We start from the raw sequence: 22,668 nt of genomic DNA, 5'->3' as shown, positions 1-22,668 counted from the left end.
CTTTTTTCTAAGTTTATTTAAAACTAATATTGAAAGTGTTGATTTTATTGCCACTTGTTGTGCTAAGTTTGCTATGCATGCTATGCAGTAATTATTGGCACAAATTTTTATTTTTTTTTCTTTTTTCCTTTGTTATTCGCATGCTATACAGATGTTGATTCTATATGCATTCTTACTTTCATTACAATCTCGAGTGATCTAATTTACTTTCAAATGTGTGTTCCAAGAATATTATTTTGTATAAAAATGGGTGCGATTGCGCTTTAGAAATCAGAACGGAAAATTAGTCCAAACGGTCAAGTAACCAGCAAATTAGCTTAGCAGCTTTAAAATTATTTAAACAAATTAAACAGCAATAAAATGAAAGTAAGTGGTCTTCAAATTAAAAGAAGTAATAAATAAAATTATGAAATAGAAAAAAATTAAAAATATCATGTGATGAAAGTTAAGTTAATACAAGTGAAGAGAGGTCTATAGAAAGAACATAAGTGACAAATTGAAAAGAATTGTTAAGAAATTCTGTGTCAATAAGAAATAACAAAAAAATATGTTTATTTATCATCGTAAATGGAGTCTTAATACAATTTAGTTATTATCAGCTTACTGTTATCCTTGCCTAAGTGCTTTATAAGATATATTTAAGGCGTAGTTGTCGGCAGATTTTGACAATTGTCGCATCATCAATATTTAATAGCAAAGGCTAACAAAGCTAAACTGAATATATTAAACATACGGTGTTCTAGTGTTTAGCATACACCCTTCAGAGGCAGTTATAATTTTTTAAGCCATAATATGGGTCTTAAATGGATAGAAACAATAACCATAGATTGTATTATGGTATTGGTATATGCAAGTGAGGAAGTGTACTTAGGAATCATCCTGGACACTAAAATCTAGAGGAAGCAACATATCTTAATGGTACACAAAAGTCTGGGGAAAATCACGTAGCCGCATTCAAATAGAATGATATAAAAAGAACATGAAGTTTAAATTTAACCTATACCACGGTAGCGTGGGAATCAAGAACAACTCTATCGATAACGAGACTTTTTTTATTGTTTTTGAATTGACGGAAACATACGTCCATGTTCGGCAATAGCATTGTAGGCAATCCTCGGCCTAGCCGTAGCATATTTAGTCGAAGGGCTCGATCACAGATAGGGTTATTCCATCACACAAATTTTATGCCTTGCAAGAGAAGATCCCAATCAGGTAGTATTCGATAAAAATATAAAGGAGAGCACCTAGAGAGAAAGAAAGCATCCACTGCTCACACAAGATCGTATGGTTAACAATTGACATGAAAACTCCAGAAGTGGATCGGAACTGTTGCCTTAGACTCTGTAGCAGAAAATCATAGCCTGTTCGTATATGTATATCCAGCTATTTATTCAGCGGCTGTGTGCGCTCCTCAATATTTTACTCCTTGCCTGGACTTCGGGCTACATGGGTTAGACGGTAATAAGCAGGCGATAGCTACCAATAAACTAATGGGTTTGAGTCGCTGCTCTCAGTTGACTTCTCAAGAATAGGGACTATGAAGTGAAGCACTATAGCTCAAATCGCTACAGAGTGGTCATAGAGCTCTCACAGGCACATTAGGTCTCTTAGAAAACAGTTACAGAACTCTAACAAGTATCGGTTTTATGAATACTGTATGAAGAGTTGTGAATGAGGTGAGAGCACAATAGACCTACCAGTATAGTCTTCAACACTTATTTATCTAACACGACTGGGAACAGAAAATCCTTCAAAGGAATGTATACTCAGTTGCTTATTGATAAATAAAAAACAAACAAAAATATACAAGGCGTGATATATCTCCAAAGATATTTAGACCAAGCTTTTCTTTCAATTTGTAAATTGACGGCACAGACCCTGCACGTTTTATGCCGACTACGAACGGTATCAGCAAGGCAGATGAATTTTCACGGAGAGGCTTGGATTATTTGCCAAATCACTGCCAATAGGCGACCCCTTTTTTAAATTTTGATGTAAGGATAAAAGCATTGTTGGGCTATTTTAGACCAACAATCGTTCCAGGAGTAGCCTTTACTGAAATATTTTGCTACTAGGGTACATGTAAGGAGACTAAAGGAACGGTGGTTGTTTCAACGTTCTGTCATTGCTGCTTTAAAATAAATAAATGTAAGGCGCGATAACCTCCGAAGAGATCTAAGGTCGAGCTTCTCTTCCAATTTGCGTCGTGCTCCTCTTGATTTTCCCTACAAATTGGCCGGACTGGACCTACATGTTTTATGCCGACTCCGAATGGCATCTGCAAGGCAGATGAATTTTCACTGAGAGCTTTTCATGGCAGAAATACACCCGGAGCGCTTGCCAGACACTGCCGAGGGGCGACTACGCTTAGAAAAATTGTCTTCTAATTGAAAAACCTTATTTCTAAAATTTTGATGTTGTTTTGCCCGGGGTTTGAACCCAGGGCATACGGTGTGGTAGGCGGAGCACGCTACCATCACACCACGGTGGCTGCTTTGGGTAAGAGAATAATAGAACTTCATGTGGCTAGCAACTTTGCCCGTCTACTTATTGAAATAAAAGTGCGTTGGTTCCTAGTTTTGAGACGAGTGCCTACTTTTGGTCAGCAGAATAGCATGATTTCAGTCGCAGCCATACTCAGTCCACGTTTCCCTACTCTCAAGCTCCTTTTTCATAGAAAAATAGATCACAGTGATCTCAATAATTCTTCCTATTTCTATTTGATAATGACCCTTTGACAATTGTTTACTATATATTTCCCTATACTATATGTATAATCCCGAATTGTGTGGAATATTTTTCGGCGCGTTAAACAGAACTTCATCAGTGCCAAAGTGTGTATGAAAGGAAAAGCATCGAAAAGGCAAACGTTGAAGACCAATAACAAAGCATGTAGCGGGGTATTAAAATGGCTAAGTAGATAGAAGCATCTGTCTTAAGACCAGTTTGAATGCAGAATGAAGTATTAATGTACTCGAGTTCAAAGCTCACAACCCGAAAGGTTAGCTGATGGAGAAGTAGAATTCAGAAACAACATTCAGCATTAACCATCGCCCTGTGCACATTTTCTTTAGAATGAATAATGAGAAGAAACATTTTTGTTGAACCTACATAAATACACAAACAAAATTTTATTTCTGTGTATTTGCATATTCCTCTCAGTTCCTTGTTCGTTATTCAAATAGTATTACTTAAGTTAGTTTATTACTTTGGATTAATTGAGCTGAATATGTTTTTAGGATGTTTTATTAAAAAATATGCTCAGAATAAATTTGAAAAGATATACATTATATTGTATTTTATAATTCAGTTAAAAAGAAAAAGTAACTTATTATATATTTCAACTTCTCTTTCTTTCTCAAATACAGTTCGTCACAGCAGTCATCTTCACTTTAGCTCTCGCTTTGGGTGTGCAATCATCGCTCATCCCCTTGGTGCCTGGATTAACACAAATCGCTGGCCACGGTCTTTCCTACACCGCCGTCTCTGGTCCATTGTCCGATCCACTTGTATATCCACAACATCTTCCAGCTGCTGTAATTGCTGCCGCCTCACCGACAATCATCGCTGCTCATGCACCAATTCCACATGCAGTTCACGCTCCATCCGTAGTAATTGCCGATGGTGCTCCAGTACCTGGTGGTGCTTATGTAGCTAAAACTCGTGGTGCTGTGCATACTGCCCCACTGCCGGGACATGTAAATTCAGTAGCCAATGTGAATGTTGCACCAGCACCAGGAACTTGGTAAACTCAAATTGACTCAGCCATAACTGACGACATCACTGCCTGATTATGTTTTATGAACCTGAATGTGGAATTGAGTAAAGCTTTAGAGAAGTAATATGAGAAGTAATATGAAAAATGTTTAAATGCAACAATGCAATGAGAGCATCAAATTCGAAAATATTATAAAACGAGCAACAAATCAAACATGGCTTTGAATTCCACAACAACATTCGTCTGAATTAAGAGAGCAATAACGACCAAAGCTTACACTACGCAACTTCATCATGGTAACTGCGCTAAGTCCTTTTCATTAAATTTTGCTTTCTCTCATAAAAAATAAATCATTCATTTTTCCTTTTGTTTTGCAATTTCATAAATTTCTTTTTCCATTGAAGCTTGTTTTGGCAAACTGTATATTTCTTATGCATTTACTAATAAAAGTAAAGTTGTAAATGAATAAAATCGATTACGACTAAAAAACAAAAGAAAATTATTTTTAATAAGGTTTTTGAAATTTTTTTATCTAAAACTTTTAAGTTTTTTTAACTATATTGTTTATTGTGGAAGCCCGTTGTGATAATTGACGAAAATCCTACGTTGCTTTTTTGTACTATGAAACTTACCGCAAGCTGTCTCTTTATAATAACACCATGTTTTCATTTGGGACCAAAATTCATCGAAAAAGGGACCAAATTTCAAAAAAAGGACCAAATTGTTCTTTTATTTTCTTGGATATAAACAATTCGTGTAAGATATAAACATTTGAGGATAATTCCTTGGTTTCCTATAAAAAAATTTTAATAAAAAGCGAAAAGAAGACACTTGGCTTTAACTCAAACTGCAAAAAAATAATAATGTGTACCGTTTGTTTTAATGGACTTCAAGTGGACTAATGAAACCAGGCTAATTCGGTGTTTTTTCTTGTGAAATGTTATATTTATACTCAGCTGAGCAGAGCTCACAGAGTATATTAACTTTGTTCGCATAACGGTAATCCGTAACGGCATAAACTAATCGAGATAGATATAGACTTCTATATATCAAAATGATCTGGGTGAAAAAAGAAATTCATTTAGCCATGTCCGTCCGTCCGTCCGTCCGTCCATCCGTCCGTCTGTAAACACGATAACTTGAGTAAATTTTGAGTTATCTTGATGAAATTTGGTATGTAGGTTCCTGGGCGCTCATATCAGATCACTATTTTAAACGAACGAAATCGGACTGCAACCACGCCCACATTTTTCGATATCGAAAATTTCGAAAAACCGAAAAAGTGTGATAATTCATTACCAAAGACGGATAAAGCTATTAAACTTGGTAAGTGCGTTGACCTTATGACGCAAAATAGAAAATTAGAAAAATTTTGGAAAATGGGCGTGGCACCGCCCACTTTTAAAAGAAGGTATTTTAAAAGTTTTGCAAGCTGTAATTTGGCAGTCGTTGAAGATATCATGATGAAATTTGGTAGGCACGTTACTCCTGTTACTATATGTGTGTTAAATAAAAATTAGCGAAATCTACACGCTCACTTTAAAAAAAAAATTGTTTAAAGTCAAATTTTAACAAAAAATTTTATATCTTTACAGTAATGATATGGTGCAACAAAATACAAAGATAAAGGAAAATTTCAAAATGGGCGCAACTCCGCCCTTTTTCATTTAATTCGTCTAGAATACTTTTAATGCCATAAGTCGAACAAACATTTACCAATCCTTGTCAAATTTGGTATGGACATAGATTCTCTGACGATAACTGTTTTCTGTGAAAATGGGCGAAATCGGTTGAAGCCACGCCCAGTTTTTATTCACAGTCGACCGTCTGTCCTTCCGCTCGGCCGTTGACACGATAACTTGCGCAAAAAACGATGTATCTTAACTAAACTTAGTTCACTTACTTATCTGAAGTCACTTTATCTTGGTATAAAATATGGCCGAAATCCGACTATGACCACGCCCGCTTTTCCGATATCGAAAATTACGAAAAATTAAAAAAATGCCATAATTCTGTACCAAATATGAAAAAAGAGATGAAACATGGTAATTGGATTGATTTATTGACTCAAAATATAACTTTAGAAAAAAACTTTATAAAATGGGTGTGACACCTACTATATTAAGTAGAATAAAATGTAAAGTTTTTCAGGGCGGAATAAAAAACCCTTGAAATCTTGGCAGGAATACTGTTCGTGGTATTACATATATAAATAAATTAGCGGTACCCGACAGAAGATGTTCTGGGTCACCCTGGTCCACATTTTGGTACATATCTCGAATACGCCTTCACATATACAACTAAGGGCTACTCCCTTTTAAAACCCTCATTAATACTTTTAATTTGATACCCATATCGTACAAACACATTCAAGAGTCACCCCTGGTCCACCATTATTGCGATATCTTGAAAAGGCGTCCACCTATATAACTAAGGCCCACTACGTTTTAAATAATCATTAACACCTTTCATTTGATACACATGTCATACAAACACATTCCAGGGTTACCCTAGGTTCATTTTGCTAAATGGTAATTTTCCCTTATTTTGTCTCCAAAGCTCTCAGCTGAGTATGTAATGTTCGGTTGTTACACCCGAACTTAGCCCTCCTTACTTGTTATAATTTACATTGTTTTTTTTTTTTTTTTGTTCATGGACAGCGTCGAAATCGAAAACTGCTCACCTACAAAATAGATATCATCAGCTGAGTGTACTACTTTAAGAAATAGAAAAAAACATATTAGAAACAAATACTGCATTAATTATTTAGGTATAACATTCTCATATTTCTAGGATAAGTCTCTGTCTTTCACCAACCAGATATTGTGAAACTAGTTTTGCTTGATTGCAGTGACATAAAATGTCGCGATGTTACTGGCAGAGTGTGTTGAACGCACGCATCTATATGAAAATTTCATTGTGTCTCAGCCTTTAGGTTTTATTAAGGAACGGTTAAAAAATTGGGTTATGGCAAACTCAGTAAATCGTGAATTAAACCAAGCAATTATGCTAATGCTATTTTTATAGATGCGTACTTTTTGCCCAAACGTTTAAACTTGATACCAGAACCCATACTATGTTCAAACAGAAAATTTAATTGAGGCAATTTCGATTTAAATTGAGTGGTGTTCATAAAAGTCAATTTAGCTTACATAATAGTAATTTGATAGCTGTTTGGCTCATCTCTACAGCAACAACATACCTTTGTTCAGACTGTCAAAATGTGCGTGTTGGTATTAGGCGAATGAAATGGAATGAAAACATAAAACTTTGAAATTTTTGTGTGTTGTAAGAAAATGTGTTCAATATTTTGGTTTCATTTTGAGTTTGCCATCTTCTTTTGACAATCCTTACTCCAGTGAAAAGAAAAATATAAAATCAGCTGATTATATGAGCCAACCATATAGTTGAGCCATGCGTAACTGACGTTTAAATCTACTCAAGAAACACACTTTACAAGGTTGCATTTGCATTTTGGAACAATTTATTACGCTTTTTTTTAAATTGACAATTTATTATTACAATTTACTATATGATAAATTGCTTAATAGATTGCCCAAATTGCCAATTTGATGTGTGTTTGTACATAGTATTAGATTCGTAATTTACTGAATCTAGTGTTGTTATTGAAGTTTATGGGGTTCTGCAAGCACCTACGGTAATAGTTTTACACAAAACACTTCTTCCGAAATCAAATATCTTTTGCAAGTGCTTCAAAGGCTGAATATTCATATGTAAAATACATTTTTTAATCGCAATTCGTTGTACATTTATAAAGTTGTCGTTTTCGAAAAGAATTTATGTCTTACTTCCAGTTTTCTTATGCAAAGTTACTTAGTCCTGTAATTCCTTGAACTCATTGAGATGCTTTGAGCTCGGTGAGAAAGATTTAAACATCGTCGTTTCAAACAAGAACTAACGCTTTAAAAATCTTTACATAGAATTTTTTTGTCAAAAATTTTAAAGGTGTAATTTTTTGTTTGGCACGTTGTCCCTTACAAACTCTCAATAAATTAAGTGAGTAGCATTATTTTACTGTTTCATTCTTTTACTTGATTTCAAGTTCATTGTCATATTTCTTAGAGGCACACGTGTATTCGAAATATATTCTTTTAGCTGGACTAGTGACAAAAATCTATCACGAAAGGTGTTTGATAATCGATCGAAATATCTGGCCAATAAAACAAGACTTTTTGTTCTGATAAGTTCATTGTGTCATCAAAAATTATTGACAAAAGGTTTGCCCAAAGATCCAACATTTCTCTTTTTAATGCCTCGCCTAAATTATGTCCTAGGTGAAATGTCATTGCTCTGCTATATTTTAGTGACTGAGCAATTTTTGTGGTAAGAATTCCATTGAAATAAATTGAAAACTAGCTTTACTCGGCGTACGTTGTAACGCCCGATATCGAATGAATGTTGCGTTATTTCTTCTGTTTTGTTTGTTGATAATTTAGGTTGTTTTTCTGTAAATTGAATTAAATTTTGTACGAATATTTGGTGAAATTTTCGTTTAAAACATTTCATTATTGTATCTTGTTGTAATGCAAGTCGGTACACAATATTTTTGGTTTTTTCGTTCGGTGCAAAAATAAACAAATTTTTTGGCGTTACAACTCTAGAGTAAGCAACATATTGCAAGCCCAGTCTTCAGTGGTTGTCCATAGTGATCCGTCGTTACTGCAGTTACTCTCCGCGATTTAAAGTCAATACATTACATGTATGTCGGAAATTTTAAGAAAAAACGTCTTCACCAATGGAAGAAAATATTACGCTGTCGGCCCTCATAGGGGCGGTGAAAGTAACTATATACAACTTATTTTTGATAAATCAATTAAATTTAAAAAAAATACAACACCTGGACTTAAATTTCGTCTAATGAAAACAATTAAAAACATCAGTGCAAATTCATCAGAACCAGTTAAAAAAGACAATAACAAAAGTGTATTGAACGGAAGTTATAACGGTGCAATCAAAGAGATTGAAAATAAAGAGAGCAGCTTAGACAATACTTCCCCTTTTCTTATTAAAACATGTATAGACAAAACATGTGGAATTGAAGTGAGTGAATGTATTAAACTCAAAATGTAATGCGTCTAATTAAAACAAAAAACTTAGAGCAATCTAAAAAAATAGTATCACTCACTGCTATCAATGAACAAATATTAGTGGAAGTGTCAGAACATCCCACTCTAAATTACACTAAAGGTGTTATATACTCCAAAAATTTACGTGGTATTGCCGAGAAAGAGATAATAGAAGAACTTAAATCATCTTTTGTTGTTGACGTCCAAAAAATAAAAATAAAAGTTAATGATCAGTTAATCGAAACTGGGCTTGTAATACTTTCTCCTTATCACCACTACCACTCATATATATATTGGATATGAGAGAAAACCAATTCGACCATATATACCGCGTCCAATTCGCTGCAACAAATGCTTCCAAGGCGGACATTTTTGACCGACAAATTTTGCAAAAATAATGAAATCTGTATTAATTGCAGTCAAGCTTCACCGACTCTACCGAACAGAAATATGATCATTTCACCTTAAGTTCAATATGTCCCATATTTGTAAAAGAGAAAGATCTTCAAACTATACGTACTCTTCAATAGGTTGGACACAAAGTAGCACTCAAAATATACAACGACCGGCATATTTTACTTTATACATACCAAATACTGATCGAAGAATAAAGATGTTGCAGGGACGAAAAATAGTGTGAAGCAAGCTTCACAAAACCTCTAGTAGGTCACATTCACCTCTTACCACAGCAGAATTTGTTAAACTACCACTGTCTGTATTTGTTATTTAACAATTATTTGTACACTTTTAATTCAGCTATGTGTTCAGAATTTACATTTTTGCACTCTAAAACTACAATCAGTGTAAGCAGTGCTTAAATTATGTTAAAAATTAAACGTTAAACAAAAACACTAGCGAGACGGCGGAAACACACTCAGCGGAAACCAACACTCTCACACCAAAGAGGATAAATATAATAAGAGCCGTCACTCGTTATTTTTTAGGCATTTACTCGATGTAAACTATGAGGTATTCGCTACTTTTTTTTTGGGCGAGATGTTTATAAATGTCTTAATTAGTTATTTAATTCTCTTTTCAAAAAACACGTTTGCATAAAGTGACAACACCGCTTGGATATATGGAAGGCAATTCAAAAATGTCCCTCATAAAACAAAAGTAGCGACTACCTCATAGTTTACATCGAGTAAATGCCTAAAAAATAACGAGTGACGGCTTTTATTATATTTATCCTCTTTGCTCACACTAGCAAAGACAAACGAAAACACAACCAGTTGCTGTAGTAAAGCAACTGAAAGCAGCACTCGTATAGCTCCGACACATAAGCAGTTTTTCATATAGATGAGTTTAACACAAGCTTGTGCATTATGAGTAGATTGCACGTATTTTTATGGACAACGGTAGAATGAGCGACATTGGCGCCATCTGATATTGAAAAGTAGCCATCTCCCAAGTTTTGTTCCAAGCAAAGAATAAGAAGAAGAATTTGACAGTTGCTTTGGTTAAGGGTGTTGGCACACTTTGCAAGTGAAATTATTTTTCCCACTGGCTGGTAAATTTTCTAACATTTTTCGCAATTAAAAACTGCAATATAACAATCGAATACGACACAAAATATGTTAGCAAGTATTTTTGTTGTATAGGGAGAATGTTTATAACAGTGCTTCGTGGAATTTTGTATGTGAATGGGCAAGGCGTAATAAACTTCAATTGCTACGTGTGAAGTTCCTTCATATTTACAAACGCAACATCTTGGTTGATTGTGGCAATGTTATTGGAATGCATAAGCTTGCGTTAAACGCAACTGTATGAAAAATGTCATTGTGTCACCGCTAGTGATGGACGATATGGCTATTTTGAGCTATCAGTGAAAATAGATATGGCTATTTTTGAATCACGGCTATTTTTTATAGCTATAGCGATCGCTTTGTTTTAACAAGCGTTTCTATACAGAAGATTTGATGGTCGATACAGCGATTTTGAGCTATCAGTGAATATAGATATGGCTATTTTTTACAGCTATGGCGATCGCTTTCATTTATCTTTGATAAGCGAATGCAATTATTTGTATACTTGATTATAAAAGTTGAATGTTTAAGTTTGTTTACCGGATTAGATTGAATGTTATACATTAATTTAATTTAGTATACAGAATATATGAACCAAAATTGGAATAAAAAGACGAAAATATGTACCTTTTATAGTAAACTGATGAAATGTGAAATTCTAATGTGTTCAGTCTCATATTATACTCAATGAGATGAAACTAGCTGGAATATATGTCTATGCATCTTTGTTTTATAAATTTTGTTAATTGAAAATGCTTTGATTTTTAAATGTAAGATGAATCAACCCGAAATAAATCTGTATATGTAACACCATAAAAACATGATTTATTTACTATATTATACTACACCGATGTATTCAGAAATACTCCGTATGAATTTATTCTGAAAGTTGTATTTGGCTGCATAATATTTGTATAGTAAAGTGAAACAATTTTTAATGAAAAATACAGAGGAAAAATATAGCAAATTCTTCAAACTATTATAAAAATATTCTTTAGCAGAAAATTAGCCACCCACTTCAGTGCCCTAGAAATTAGCCGGAGAATTCAACCATATACAAACCATATGACAAAGCTTGAATTGCATTCTCCCAAAAAACTTAAATTTTGAGTTAATCTGTTTACAATAAGACGAGTGATATATGTATCTATAATTCTTTTATTTTTACATCAAAAACACAAATTTTATAAAACTGTTAACGGCTACAGCCTAGAAGTATTAACTTATGAATAACATAAGCATTAGTTTCATGTCCGAATCAGTTTGAGCAAGCGTAAGATATGCTATTGTTTCTTTGTTTAGGCCAACGTCCCATCTTATTTCTGTACTCTGTTTCTAGGCGCACAAGTGGACCAAAAACTATCTCATATTGATAACTATCTTCATAACGCAATAGCACTTGTGATTGTTCAGTGTCTATACCTGGCTTCTCTAAATCCTGAAATGTTGCATCGATATTTTCCTTCCATAATTCCTCTAATTTGTTTATTTGTGCTGCTGATATTTGTCGTGCACGCCACTGCTCTTGCTCGGTAGGCACCTTAACCAACCATGGCAAAAACGAACGATCAGTTAAAAGTGGCTTCCATTGTTCTTGATCCAAATTCATATACATTACGTACGCAACACGAGTAAAATTGTAGTACTGTTTCTCGAAGTGGGCCTTCAGAATGTAGGGTGACTTCCCCGTGTTTAGCCCTCACCGAAAGTTTAACAACTTGGGATCCAGATGTGCTTCCACGCCCATTGCAAAACCATTTTTTGCAATTATTGCACATCACTTCGTCGTCGAAATTGTTGTTGCACAAGTTTGCCGTTTCCACAATTTCTCTGCACAAAAAGCATACTTTTTTGCCCTTATTTACCACTATCTATTGACGAGAAATTTTTTCTTTGTGCAGTTCTTAAGATAACTATCCCCATTTTTCGATAATAGGTGGCAAACTTTTGTAAAAGTATATTTTTTCCAATTTTCGAGAAAATTATTTCTTTTTGTCGCCAATAAACTTTTTTACTCAGTCGGAAAGCAAAGCACACAGATGAGTAGTGATGAACGATATTTCACTATCGATGATTGCATCCCCGCTATCAATATTAATATTAGAATTTCAGGCTGAAGGAAAATCGCCAATCGCTATAATCGCTATTGGCGATATTCTGCCAGAGGTGATTGCCATTCAAAAGAATCGAATGAAGGAAAATCGCCAATCACTGATATTTTTGGACTGCAATAGCTATAGCTATTATCGATTTGACAATAGCGGCGATGCAATCACCAATAGCGAAATATCGTTCCATCACTAGTCACCGCGTTTACCACAGCAAAGGTAAGCAAATATACAAGTGATACAGTTCGCGCAAGTACATGCTCGGGAAGCAGCACAGCAAAGAAAATCACTATACTGCCTAAAGGTGCATCAAAACGATTGAAAAGGCAAATTAAAATTACTCGTAAAGCTGAATCTACATTAAGGAAAAAGTCTGAGAAGACAATTGAGGCGATGGAGGACTCAATCTAATGGCATAGTTCATACTCTTTTATTTTAGAACGTAATTCTCACTAAAACTTTTTTATTCCTTTCTAAATTAGTTTTGGTCTCTATTTTTTTAGTTTGTCATAATGAATTGCAGTATAATTCAGTGGAACGTAAGAGGCTATTTGAATAATTACAATGAGTTATTAATATTGATAAAAGAGAAATCACCAAAAATCATAAGTCTTCAAGAAACTCATTTGCAATCTACAATAACTATACCTATTCCAATAAATTATAATTTATTTATTTCTAAGAGTTCTAACTCATTTGGTGGAACTGCACTTTTGATACATAATTCTGTGCAGCATAACTTAAATACAACTAACAATAGTATGAGTGATACAATCTCCGCAACAGTTACCTCAAAAATTAAGTTTACAAATATTTCTGCTTACATTTCTCCAAACAAATCATTTAGTATCATATATTTGCAAAACACAATAAATATAACTATCCAACATCCAACTTTGATAACAGGCGATTTTAATGGATGGCATACAAATTGGGGATCATATAAGAATAATAAAATAGGGAAATGCATTGCTAAATTTATAGATGATAATAACTTAATTTTACTTAACAATAATTCACCGACACCCTTTAGTAGCATGAAAATTTTAGTCATATTGATTTAACATTTTGTTCTCCGCAATTAGCAGTAGATTACACTTGACATACAGCAAGTTTAACATATTCCAGCGACCACTTCCCCATTTTTGTGGAGCTTTTTAAATCAGCAAACACCTTTTTCTATAAAAACGAACAAAATTTTAAATTAAAAAGTGATCACTGGCCTAAATTTGCGGCAAGGGCAGAAAAAGTTAGTTTAGAACGCCCAGTTAGTAGTAATATTAACAAAGAATGTGCTAATATAGATCGCATTATATTCACTTCTGCCAATGAAGCAATTTCACAAACAAATCTGAAAAATAACAAGTAAGGAAAGTTAAGTTCGGGTGTACCCGAACATTACATACTCAGTTGAGAGCTATGATGACAACATAAGGGAAAATAACCATGTAGGAAAATGAACCGAGGGAGACCCTGGATTGTGTTTGTATGACATGTGTATCAAATGAAAGGCATTAAAGAGTATTTTATGAGGAAGTGGTGAGGTGGACGCCATTTAGTGATATCGCCATAAAGGTGGATCAGGGTTGACTCTAAAATTTGTTTGTACGATATGGGTATCAGATTAAAGGTGTTAATGAGTATTTTAAAAGGGAGTAATCCTTAGTTCCGTAGGTGGACGCCGTTTCGAGATATCTCCATAAAGGTGGACCGGGGGTGACCCTAGAATTTGTTTGTACAATATGGGTATCAAACGAAAGGTGTTAATGAGTATTCTAAAAGGGAGTGGGCCTCAGTTCTATAGGTGGACGCCGTCTCGAAATATCGCCATAAAGGTGGACCAGGGGTGAATCTAGAATGTGTTCATTGTTCATATTGGTATCAAATTAAAGGTATTAATGAGAGCTTTAAAAGGGAGTGCTGGTAGTTGTATATGTGAAGGCGTTTTCCAGATATCGACCAAAATGTGGACCAGGGTGACCCAGAACATCATCTGTTGGATACCGCTAATTTATTTATATATGTAATACCTGCCAAGATTTCAAGGGTTCTTTATTTCGCCCTGCAGAACTTTTTCATTTTCTTCTACTTAATATGGTAGGTGTCACAACCATCTTACAAAGTTTTTTCTAAAGTTATATTTCGCGTCAATAAACCAATCCAATTACCATGTTTCATCCCTCTTTTCGTATTTGGTATAGAATTATGGCATTTTTTTCATTTTTCGTAATTTTCGATATCGAAAAAGTGGCCGTGGTCATAGTCGGATTTCGTTCATTTTTTATACCAAGATAAAGTGAGTTCAGATATGTACGTGAACTAAGTTCAGTAAAGATATGTCGATTTTTGCTCAAGCTATCATGTTAACGGCCATGCTGAAGGACAGACAGACGACTGTGTATAAAAACTGGGCGTGGCTTCAACCGATTTCGCCCATTTTTACAGAAAACAGTTAACGTCATAATATCTATGCCCCTACCAAATTTCAAAAGGATTGGTAAATTTTTGTTCGACTTATGGCATTAAAAGTATCCTAGACAAATTAAATAAAAAAGGGCGGAGCCACGCCCATTTTGAAATTTTCTTTTATTTTTGTATTTTGTTGCACCATATCATTACTGGAGTTGAATGTTGACATAATTTACTTATATACTGTAAAGATATTAAATTTTTTGTTAAAATTTTACTTTAAAAAATTTTTTCTTTTAAAAGTGGCCGTTGTCCTTCTCCGATTTTGCTAATTTTTATTAAGCGTACATATAGTAATAGGAGTAACGTTCCTTCCAAATTTCATCATGATATCTTCAACGACTGCCAAATTACAGCTTGCAAAACTTTTAAATTACCTTCTTTTAAAAGTGGGCGGTGCCACGCCCATTGTCCAAAATTTTACTAGTTTTCTATTCTGTGTCATAAGGTCAACCCATCTACCAAGTTTCATCGTTTTAGCTTTCTTTGGTAATGAATTATCGCACTTTTTCGGTTTTTCGAAATTTTCGATATCGAAAAAGTGGGCGTGGTTATAGTCCGATTTCGTTCATTTTAAATATCGATCTGAGATGAGCGCTCAGGAACCTACATACCAAATTTCATCAATTTACCTCAAAATTTACTCAAGTTATCGTGTTAACGGACGGACGGACGGACATGGCTCAATCAAATTTTTTTTCGATCCTGATTATTTTGATATATGGAAGTCTATATCTATCTCGATTCCTTTATACCACAACCAACCGTCATCCAATCAAACTTAATATACTCTGTGAGCTCTGCTCAACTGAGTATAAAAATATGTACCATGGTGGAATAACAATCTTAGTATCTAAAAAAGGAAAAAAATAGACTCTTCAACGTACTTAAGCATAATATTTCGAATACCAATATTATCAACTACAAGAAGGCTAATTCTAAGCTCAAAAGAGAAATAAAAAATGCTAAAGCCGAATCTATTAATAAATTTACAAGTCAAATCAGTTCAAGTTCTTCTTCAAGCCAAATTTGGTCAAACATTAGAACATTTTGCGGCCTTCATAAGCCAAAAGCCATCCATTGTATTATACCCTTATATAACCAATCAATAAACATTTTAGACAAAAATTTAATTGCTGAATAATTTGCGAAGACTTGGTCAGAGAAGCCTTAGATATAAATTTTTCAAATTCATATCGTGCCGCTAAAACTTCATCACACACAACAGTCAACAAAGAAGCTTCCATCATTGAAAAAGAAATAACTTATGTTGAGTTGGAAATGGCCTTAAACAAACTAACTGGCACAACTCCAGGCCAAGATCGAATTTCGTATCCTACGATTTCAAACTTACCAAAGTGCGTCAAACTAAGGTTATTAGAACTATTTAACAACATCCTCAATAATTATGCCCCCCCAAATTTTTAAAACCAGCATTGCCATTCCCATATTGAAGCCCAAAGCAAATAAAACAGAAGTAAGTTAATATAGACCAATTTGTTTAAATTCGTGTATTTCAAAAGTAATGGATAGCATTGTAGAAAATAGACTTTGGTGGTATTTAAATAATAAAAACGTTTTACATAGTCATAAGACTAGGTTTAGAAAAGGACTGTCTGTTTCGAACAACTTATTATATATAGATTATTTAGTAAACAATTTTTTGTCATCACATAGTCATGGTTCGAACAATATTGTAATAGATTATTTAGTAAACAACTTTTTGTCATCACATAGTTATATATCTATTCCGTCTTTAAATTTTAAAAAAGCATTTGATAGGATAGGAGTACATGCAGTTGTAGATCAACTACAAAAATGGAAAGTAGGTAGAAAAATAAAGAATTATGTAAAGAATTTTATGTACAAAAATTAGAGTTCATGTTGAATCTCTCTGCTCGCAACCTTACAATATCAAAAATAGCATACCACAAGTTTCACCATTATCCGTGGTTCTTTTCCTTGTGACATATAATAAACTTTGCGATGTGATTTCAATTCATAAGGAAATTAGCTTTTGTGCCTATGCAGAAGATTTTCTTCTCATTTTAAAACCTAACAAAAACAAAAACCAATCAATTGAACATAGTAGTTTGTACAATGATACATCCACTTGGAACGAAATTATCCCCAGAAAAATGTAAACAAATACATATATGCCGTAAGAAAAATTACTCAGTCAACCTAAAAGTAAATAACATTCCCATACCTAGCGCTGAGGAGATAAAAATACTTGGCGTTGATTTTAATAAAAGACATAACAGGAGAAATGTTATTAAACTTAAAAAGTCTCTTAATGATAACCTAAATATAGTAAAATGCCTCTCCAGCAATAGTTATAACTGTAATCCACTAAACGTCATAGGTATAGTCAATGCATTACTGATGTCAAAGACTGATTTTTCTTTTTTTTTATATGGTTATGAAGCATCTTCTTCTCTTAGACAGGTCAAATCAATATATCATTCAGCTATAATAATGGCACTTGGAAACTACCGCACAACAAATATAAGCAATTTCATGTTTGAATCAAAAATATCACCAATAGAAAATCGTGTGTTATTTTCGACAACTAAACTCTTTAAAATATTACTGCAAAACAATAAACTTTTTCAAATATTGTCAAGAGAATAGAATCCTCAAGAAAAGCACCAAAATATAAATCCGCTATACAAAAATATATTGACTTATGTAAAAAGATAGACATACCATATATCGTCGGTCCAATGCCAAAGAAACGAACGTGCATATTTGATGTGTTGAGAAAAACGCGTAAGATATTGTTAAAAAAACAGATTTAATTAATAGAGATTTAGTTTTGTATTTTTCAACCACTATTGGAAGGTTTACTTTTGTGAACCACTAAGCAATGTTAATTGAAACATGATTTTCAATTTTTATAGTCAGCTGAGCAGAGCTCACAGAGTATATTAACTTTGTTCGCATAACGGTAATCCGAAAGGGCATAATCTAATCGAGATAGATATCAAAATGATCTGGGCAAAAAAAGAAATTAATTTAGCCATGTCCGTCCGTCCGTCCGTCCGTCCGCCCGTAAACGCGATAAGTTGAGTAAATTTTGAGGTATCTTGATAAAATTTGGTATGTAGGTTCCTGAGCACCCGTCTCAACCCGTGATATTTAAAACGAACGTAATCGGACCATAACCACGCCCACTTTTTCGATATCGAAAATTTCGAAAAACCGAAAAAGTGCGATAATTCATTACCAAAGACGGCTATAGCGATAAAACTTGGTAGGTGGGTTGAACTTATGATACAGAATAGAAAATTAGTAAAATTTTGGACAATAAGCGTGGCACCGCCCACTTTTAAAAGAAGGTAATTTAAAAGTTTTGCAAGCTGTAATTTGGCAGTCGTTGAAGGTATCATGATGAAATTTGGCAGGAACGTTACTCCTATTACTATATGTGTGCTAAGGAAAACTTAGCAAAATTACGAACACGCCCACTTAAAAAAAAATGTTTTTAAAAGTCAAATTTTAACAAAAAATTGAATATCTTTACAGTATATAAGTAAATTATGTCAACATCCAACTCCAGTAATGATATGGTGCAACAAAATACAGATATAAAAGAAAGTTTCAAAATGGGCGTGGCTCCGCCCTTTTTCATTTAATTCATCTAGAATACTTTTAATGCCATAAATCGAACAAAAATTTACATAGCTTTTATGACGTTAACTGTTTTCTGTGAAAATGGGCGAAATAGGTAGAGGCCACGCCCAGTTTTTATGCGCAGTCATCCGTCTGTCCTCCCGCTCGACCGTTAATACGATAACTTGAGAAAAAATGAACATATCTTTTCTAAACTTAGTTCACGTACTTATCTGAACTGACTTTATCTTGGTATAAAAAACGGCAGAAATATGACTATGACCACGCCCACTTCTTCGAAATCGAAAATTACGAAAAATGAAAAAATGCCATAATTCTATAGCAAATATGAAAAAAGAGCTGAAATATGGTAATTGGATTGGTTTATTGACGCAAAATATAACTTTAGAAAAAACTTTGTAAAATGGATGTGACACCTACCATTTCTGCAGAGCGAAATCAAACGCCCTTGGAATCTTGGCAGGAATACTGTTCCTGGTATTACATATATAAATAAATTTGCGGTATCCGACAAATGATGTTCTGGGTCACCCTGGTCCACATTTTGGTCGATATCTTGAAAACGCCTTCACATATACAACTAAGGGCCACTCCCTTTTAAAACCGTCATTAATACCTTTCATTTGATACCCATATCGTACAATAACATTCCAGAGTCACCTCTGGTCCACCTTAATGGCGATATCTCGAAAAGGCCACTGCCTTTTAAAATATTCTTTAATACCTTCCATTTGATACACATGTCATACAAGCACATTCTATCCTAGGTTCATTTTCCTAAATGGTGATTTTCCCTTATTTTGTCTCCAAAGCTCTCAGCTGAGTATGTAATGTTCGGTTACACCCGAATTTAGCCTTCCTTACTTTTTTTTCAAAAAATGCACATTTGTTGTTTTGGCTTTGCAAAATTTGACATATATAATATTTCGTTTAAACAAAAATGGCATATTCGTTTCTTTGGCATTGTACCGACGATATAGCTTCAAAATCAGTTACTGAAAGATACCCTCAGTGGTTTTTAAATAACGAACGCATTGAAGACAGCCTAAGTTATTTTATGAAATCAGGCACAGCCCCAGAGATCTACCGCAGTAAATTCAATTTTATTCTGAATAGATATAAAAACTATAAATTTATATACACTGATGGATCAAAGTCAAATGAGAGCATCACATTCAGCATTACAACAAGCAACACCATTTGAAATCAGGCATACTCTCTGAGTATAGTTCTGTCTACTCGGCTGAAATAGTAGCTATTCTCCAAGCATTATTGTTACTAAAAAATAACAAGAGTAACTATATTATTTGCACTGATTCACTTGGAGCTATTAGTTCTGTTAAAAATGCAAATAACGCAAATTTTTATTCGAACCAAATAAGAACTATGTTAATCAATAATTTCCCAAAATTTATTCTACTTTGGGTACCCGGGCACATTGTAAAGGTCTACAAGTAGGATATGTAGCAGCACGCACATGCACAGCCACTCTCACCTGATAAAATGCTTGTTCTTGTTCTTTTTTTTGTGGATGCTATTTGGCACTGTTGTACTTCTTAGGTCCAAAAAAAGTGTAGAAGCTGCTAACGAAAACTCTGTAAAATTTTTATTGTAAAATTACAAAGAAATATCCTCATTTACTTTCAAATGAGCACTTAATTACATCTCTCTTTATGTCTCCATATGTCTTGAACAATTTTAATTATCAAATTGTGATAATTTATTACCGGGGACGATTGCTAAAACAAGACCAAAACCGTCGGGGGAGGTATTAATAGACGCGTTTCCACATATTTGGACGAGTTATTGCAGTCGACCTCGGTTTCAAACTGTTTTTCGCGGAGAACTTTTGAACGGGTAGAAAAACTTAGCAACCGTGTTTGTATTCTTAATACTGGAATAACTACGTGTCCTCAGATATCCCAATTCAAGACTTTTTTATAATTTTCTGTAGGACCCATATAGGTGCACTACATTTTCATACTAAGTTCGTTCAAAAAAATTTACCATCACATATTTGATATCCCGCTCCTTTTTTTGTTTCCCTGCGTCACTTTCCACGATAGCAACCCCGGTAATTTTGACACTTCGTTCAGTGTCAAACGCATGTTCCACGCAGGTTCCACTGAGTTCCACAATAGTTTGACACTGACCGAAGTGTTACTCGGTAGTGTGTTAGAAAGAGAAAGGAATTGTTTCCTTCTCGTACATATCATACTTGTAAACCTGTACTATGGCCGGGCATGTAAATATTATTGGTAATGAATTCGCCGACAAGATCGCTAAAGAAGCTCACAAATCACCTATATTCTTAAATAAAAACATTAACAACGCAGATATTACAAAATTATTGAAAACAAAACTACAAAAAGTCCACATTTCTAGTTTCAATAAAACTTCAAACTGGTGGGACAACATAATTTAAAACGACTAGATTTGATCAAATATATCCGATTAAGATTAGGGCATACTCGAGTTACACACCAACACCTTATGGATAAAAGTTATTCAAACTTATGTAAATTTTGTAATTGTTCAACAAACTTTACTGACCATCTTCTTTTACATTGTACTAAATTCAGATACGTTAGAAAAAAAATATTTACGAATCATAATATATTGGATTGTTTATCTGATCCCACTGACATAAATATAAATGTGTTTCCTATACTTCAATCATCACCAAATGTTGGCTATAGGTTCCTTCGATCAAGACGAAGGTTTTTCATATTTCAGAATGAAGAATTTAAAATTTAAATATTTTTCTTTTTTTTTTTGGCTATGCGAACGAGCAATCAGCTCCAAAAAATAATCATGTTAACAAAATCAATGATCGCATTCAAAACCAAATTCCTGGTGAAGTGACGAAATATAAATCGTTCGACACAGTTACAGATGAAGACCAAATTGTGAATTATCCAATTGAATTTCTAAACTCTTTAGAACCGCCTGGAATGCCTGCGCATATATTAACTTTGGAAATTGGCTCACCAATGGAGTCAAACTTTAGGTGTTAAAAAAATCAAAGTTTGCACGGCAACCATAGTTCTGAAAAATCCCATTTGTGGGGAAGGTGCCACGCCCCTTTTTTCACAATTCCACATTTTACTGCAGGTGTTAGGACTTAACGTCATATAGCTCCTTACCAATTTTCATTATCCTACCATAACTACACCCAGAGATATGCAGTATGATACTCATATATTCCATTTGTGTGGGAGGTGCCACGCCCCCTTTTTTTTAATTCCACATTTTCTTGATGGTGTAAGGGATTGACTTCATATAACTCCTTCCTAAATTTCAGTGTTCTGGCAAGTATACCTTCAGAGTTATGCAGTACCAAAAATTCCATTTGTATGGAAGGTGCCACGCCCCTTCTATATATCGAAACTATTTTTAGCCTAAAACCTTCGCATTGATCGAAATAACCTATAACCAAAATTTGGTGATGATTGAAGTATGGGAAATACATTTCCATAACGAACAGACACAGAATTTGATTTTTATATATATAGATGACGGCCACCGTGGTGTGATGGTAGCGTGCTCCGCCTATCACGCCGTATGCCCTGGGTTCAACTCCCGGGCAAAGCAACATCAAAATTTTAGAAATAAGATTTTTCAATTAGAAGAAAATTTTTTTAAGCGGGGTCGCCCCTCGGCAGTGTCAGGCAAGCGCTCCGATTGTATTTCTGCCATGAAAAGCTCTCAGTGAAAACTCATCTGCCTTGCAGATGCCGTTCGGAGTCGGCATAAAACATGTAGGTCCCGTCCGGCCAATTTGTAGGGAAAAATCAAGAGGAGCACGACGCAAATTGGAAGAGAAGCTCGGCCTTAGATCTCTTCGGAGGTTATCGCGCCTTACATTTATTTTTATTTTTTAGATGAGTATACTGCACGAATTTTTATGGAGAACCGGGTATTGTGTGATACAGGCGTCATCTGACATAAATAGACACATTCCAAATATTCTCGCGGAATTTTGTTCTCGCGGATTGTTTTATTCCCGCGGAAAAATTCCTCCAATTCTTTTCTCCTAGGGAGAACAATAATTGGGGAATAGGAATTTCGAATTTTCGAAGTCAGCTGTTTTGTCAATTGAAATTTCGGTGCGTATGTTAATC

General features: G+C 34.3%; 2 protein-coding genes across 2 annotated transcripts in view; one reads left to right on the top strand and one right to left on the bottom strand.

The window, feature by feature from the left end:
• Positions 1 to 210: 210 nt before the first annotated feature.
• On the top strand, positions 211 to 4,217 carry Acp1 (Adult cuticle protein 1). Its single transcript, XM_067767986.1, has 2 exons — positions 211 to 366; positions 3,369 to 4,217. Exons 1-2 carry the CDS (start codon positions 361 to 363, stop codon positions 3,747 to 3,749), a joined length of 387 nt encoding a protein of 128 aa, XP_067624087.1. The 5' UTR covers positions 211 to 360; the 3' UTR covers positions 3,750 to 4,217.
• Positions 4,218 to 13,516: 9,299 nt separating this feature from the next.
• LOC137242767 (apolipoprotein D-like) overlaps positions 13,517 to 22,668 on the bottom strand; it is a 38,476-nt gene continuing 29,324 nt past the window's right edge. Inside the window, exon 7 of the mRNA XM_067770018.1 lies at positions 13,517 to 13,618. Coding sequence (XP_067626119.1) covers positions 13,532 to 13,618 — 87 coding nt within the window. The 3' untranslated portion in view covers positions 13,517 to 13,531. The remainder of the gene's footprint in view (positions 13,619 to 22,668) is intronic.

Source organism: Eurosta solidaginis, chromosome 2, assembly GCF_040869045.1.
Source record: "Eurosta solidaginis isolate ZX-2024a chromosome 2, ASM4086904v1, whole genome shotgun sequence".
In the NCBI taxonomy this organism is placed as follows: Eukaryota; Metazoa; Arthropoda; class Insecta; order Diptera; family Tephritidae; genus Eurosta; species Eurosta solidaginis.
The sequence above is the reverse complement of the archived record's forward strand: the minus strand, read 5'-3'. Positions and strand labels throughout refer to the sequence as shown.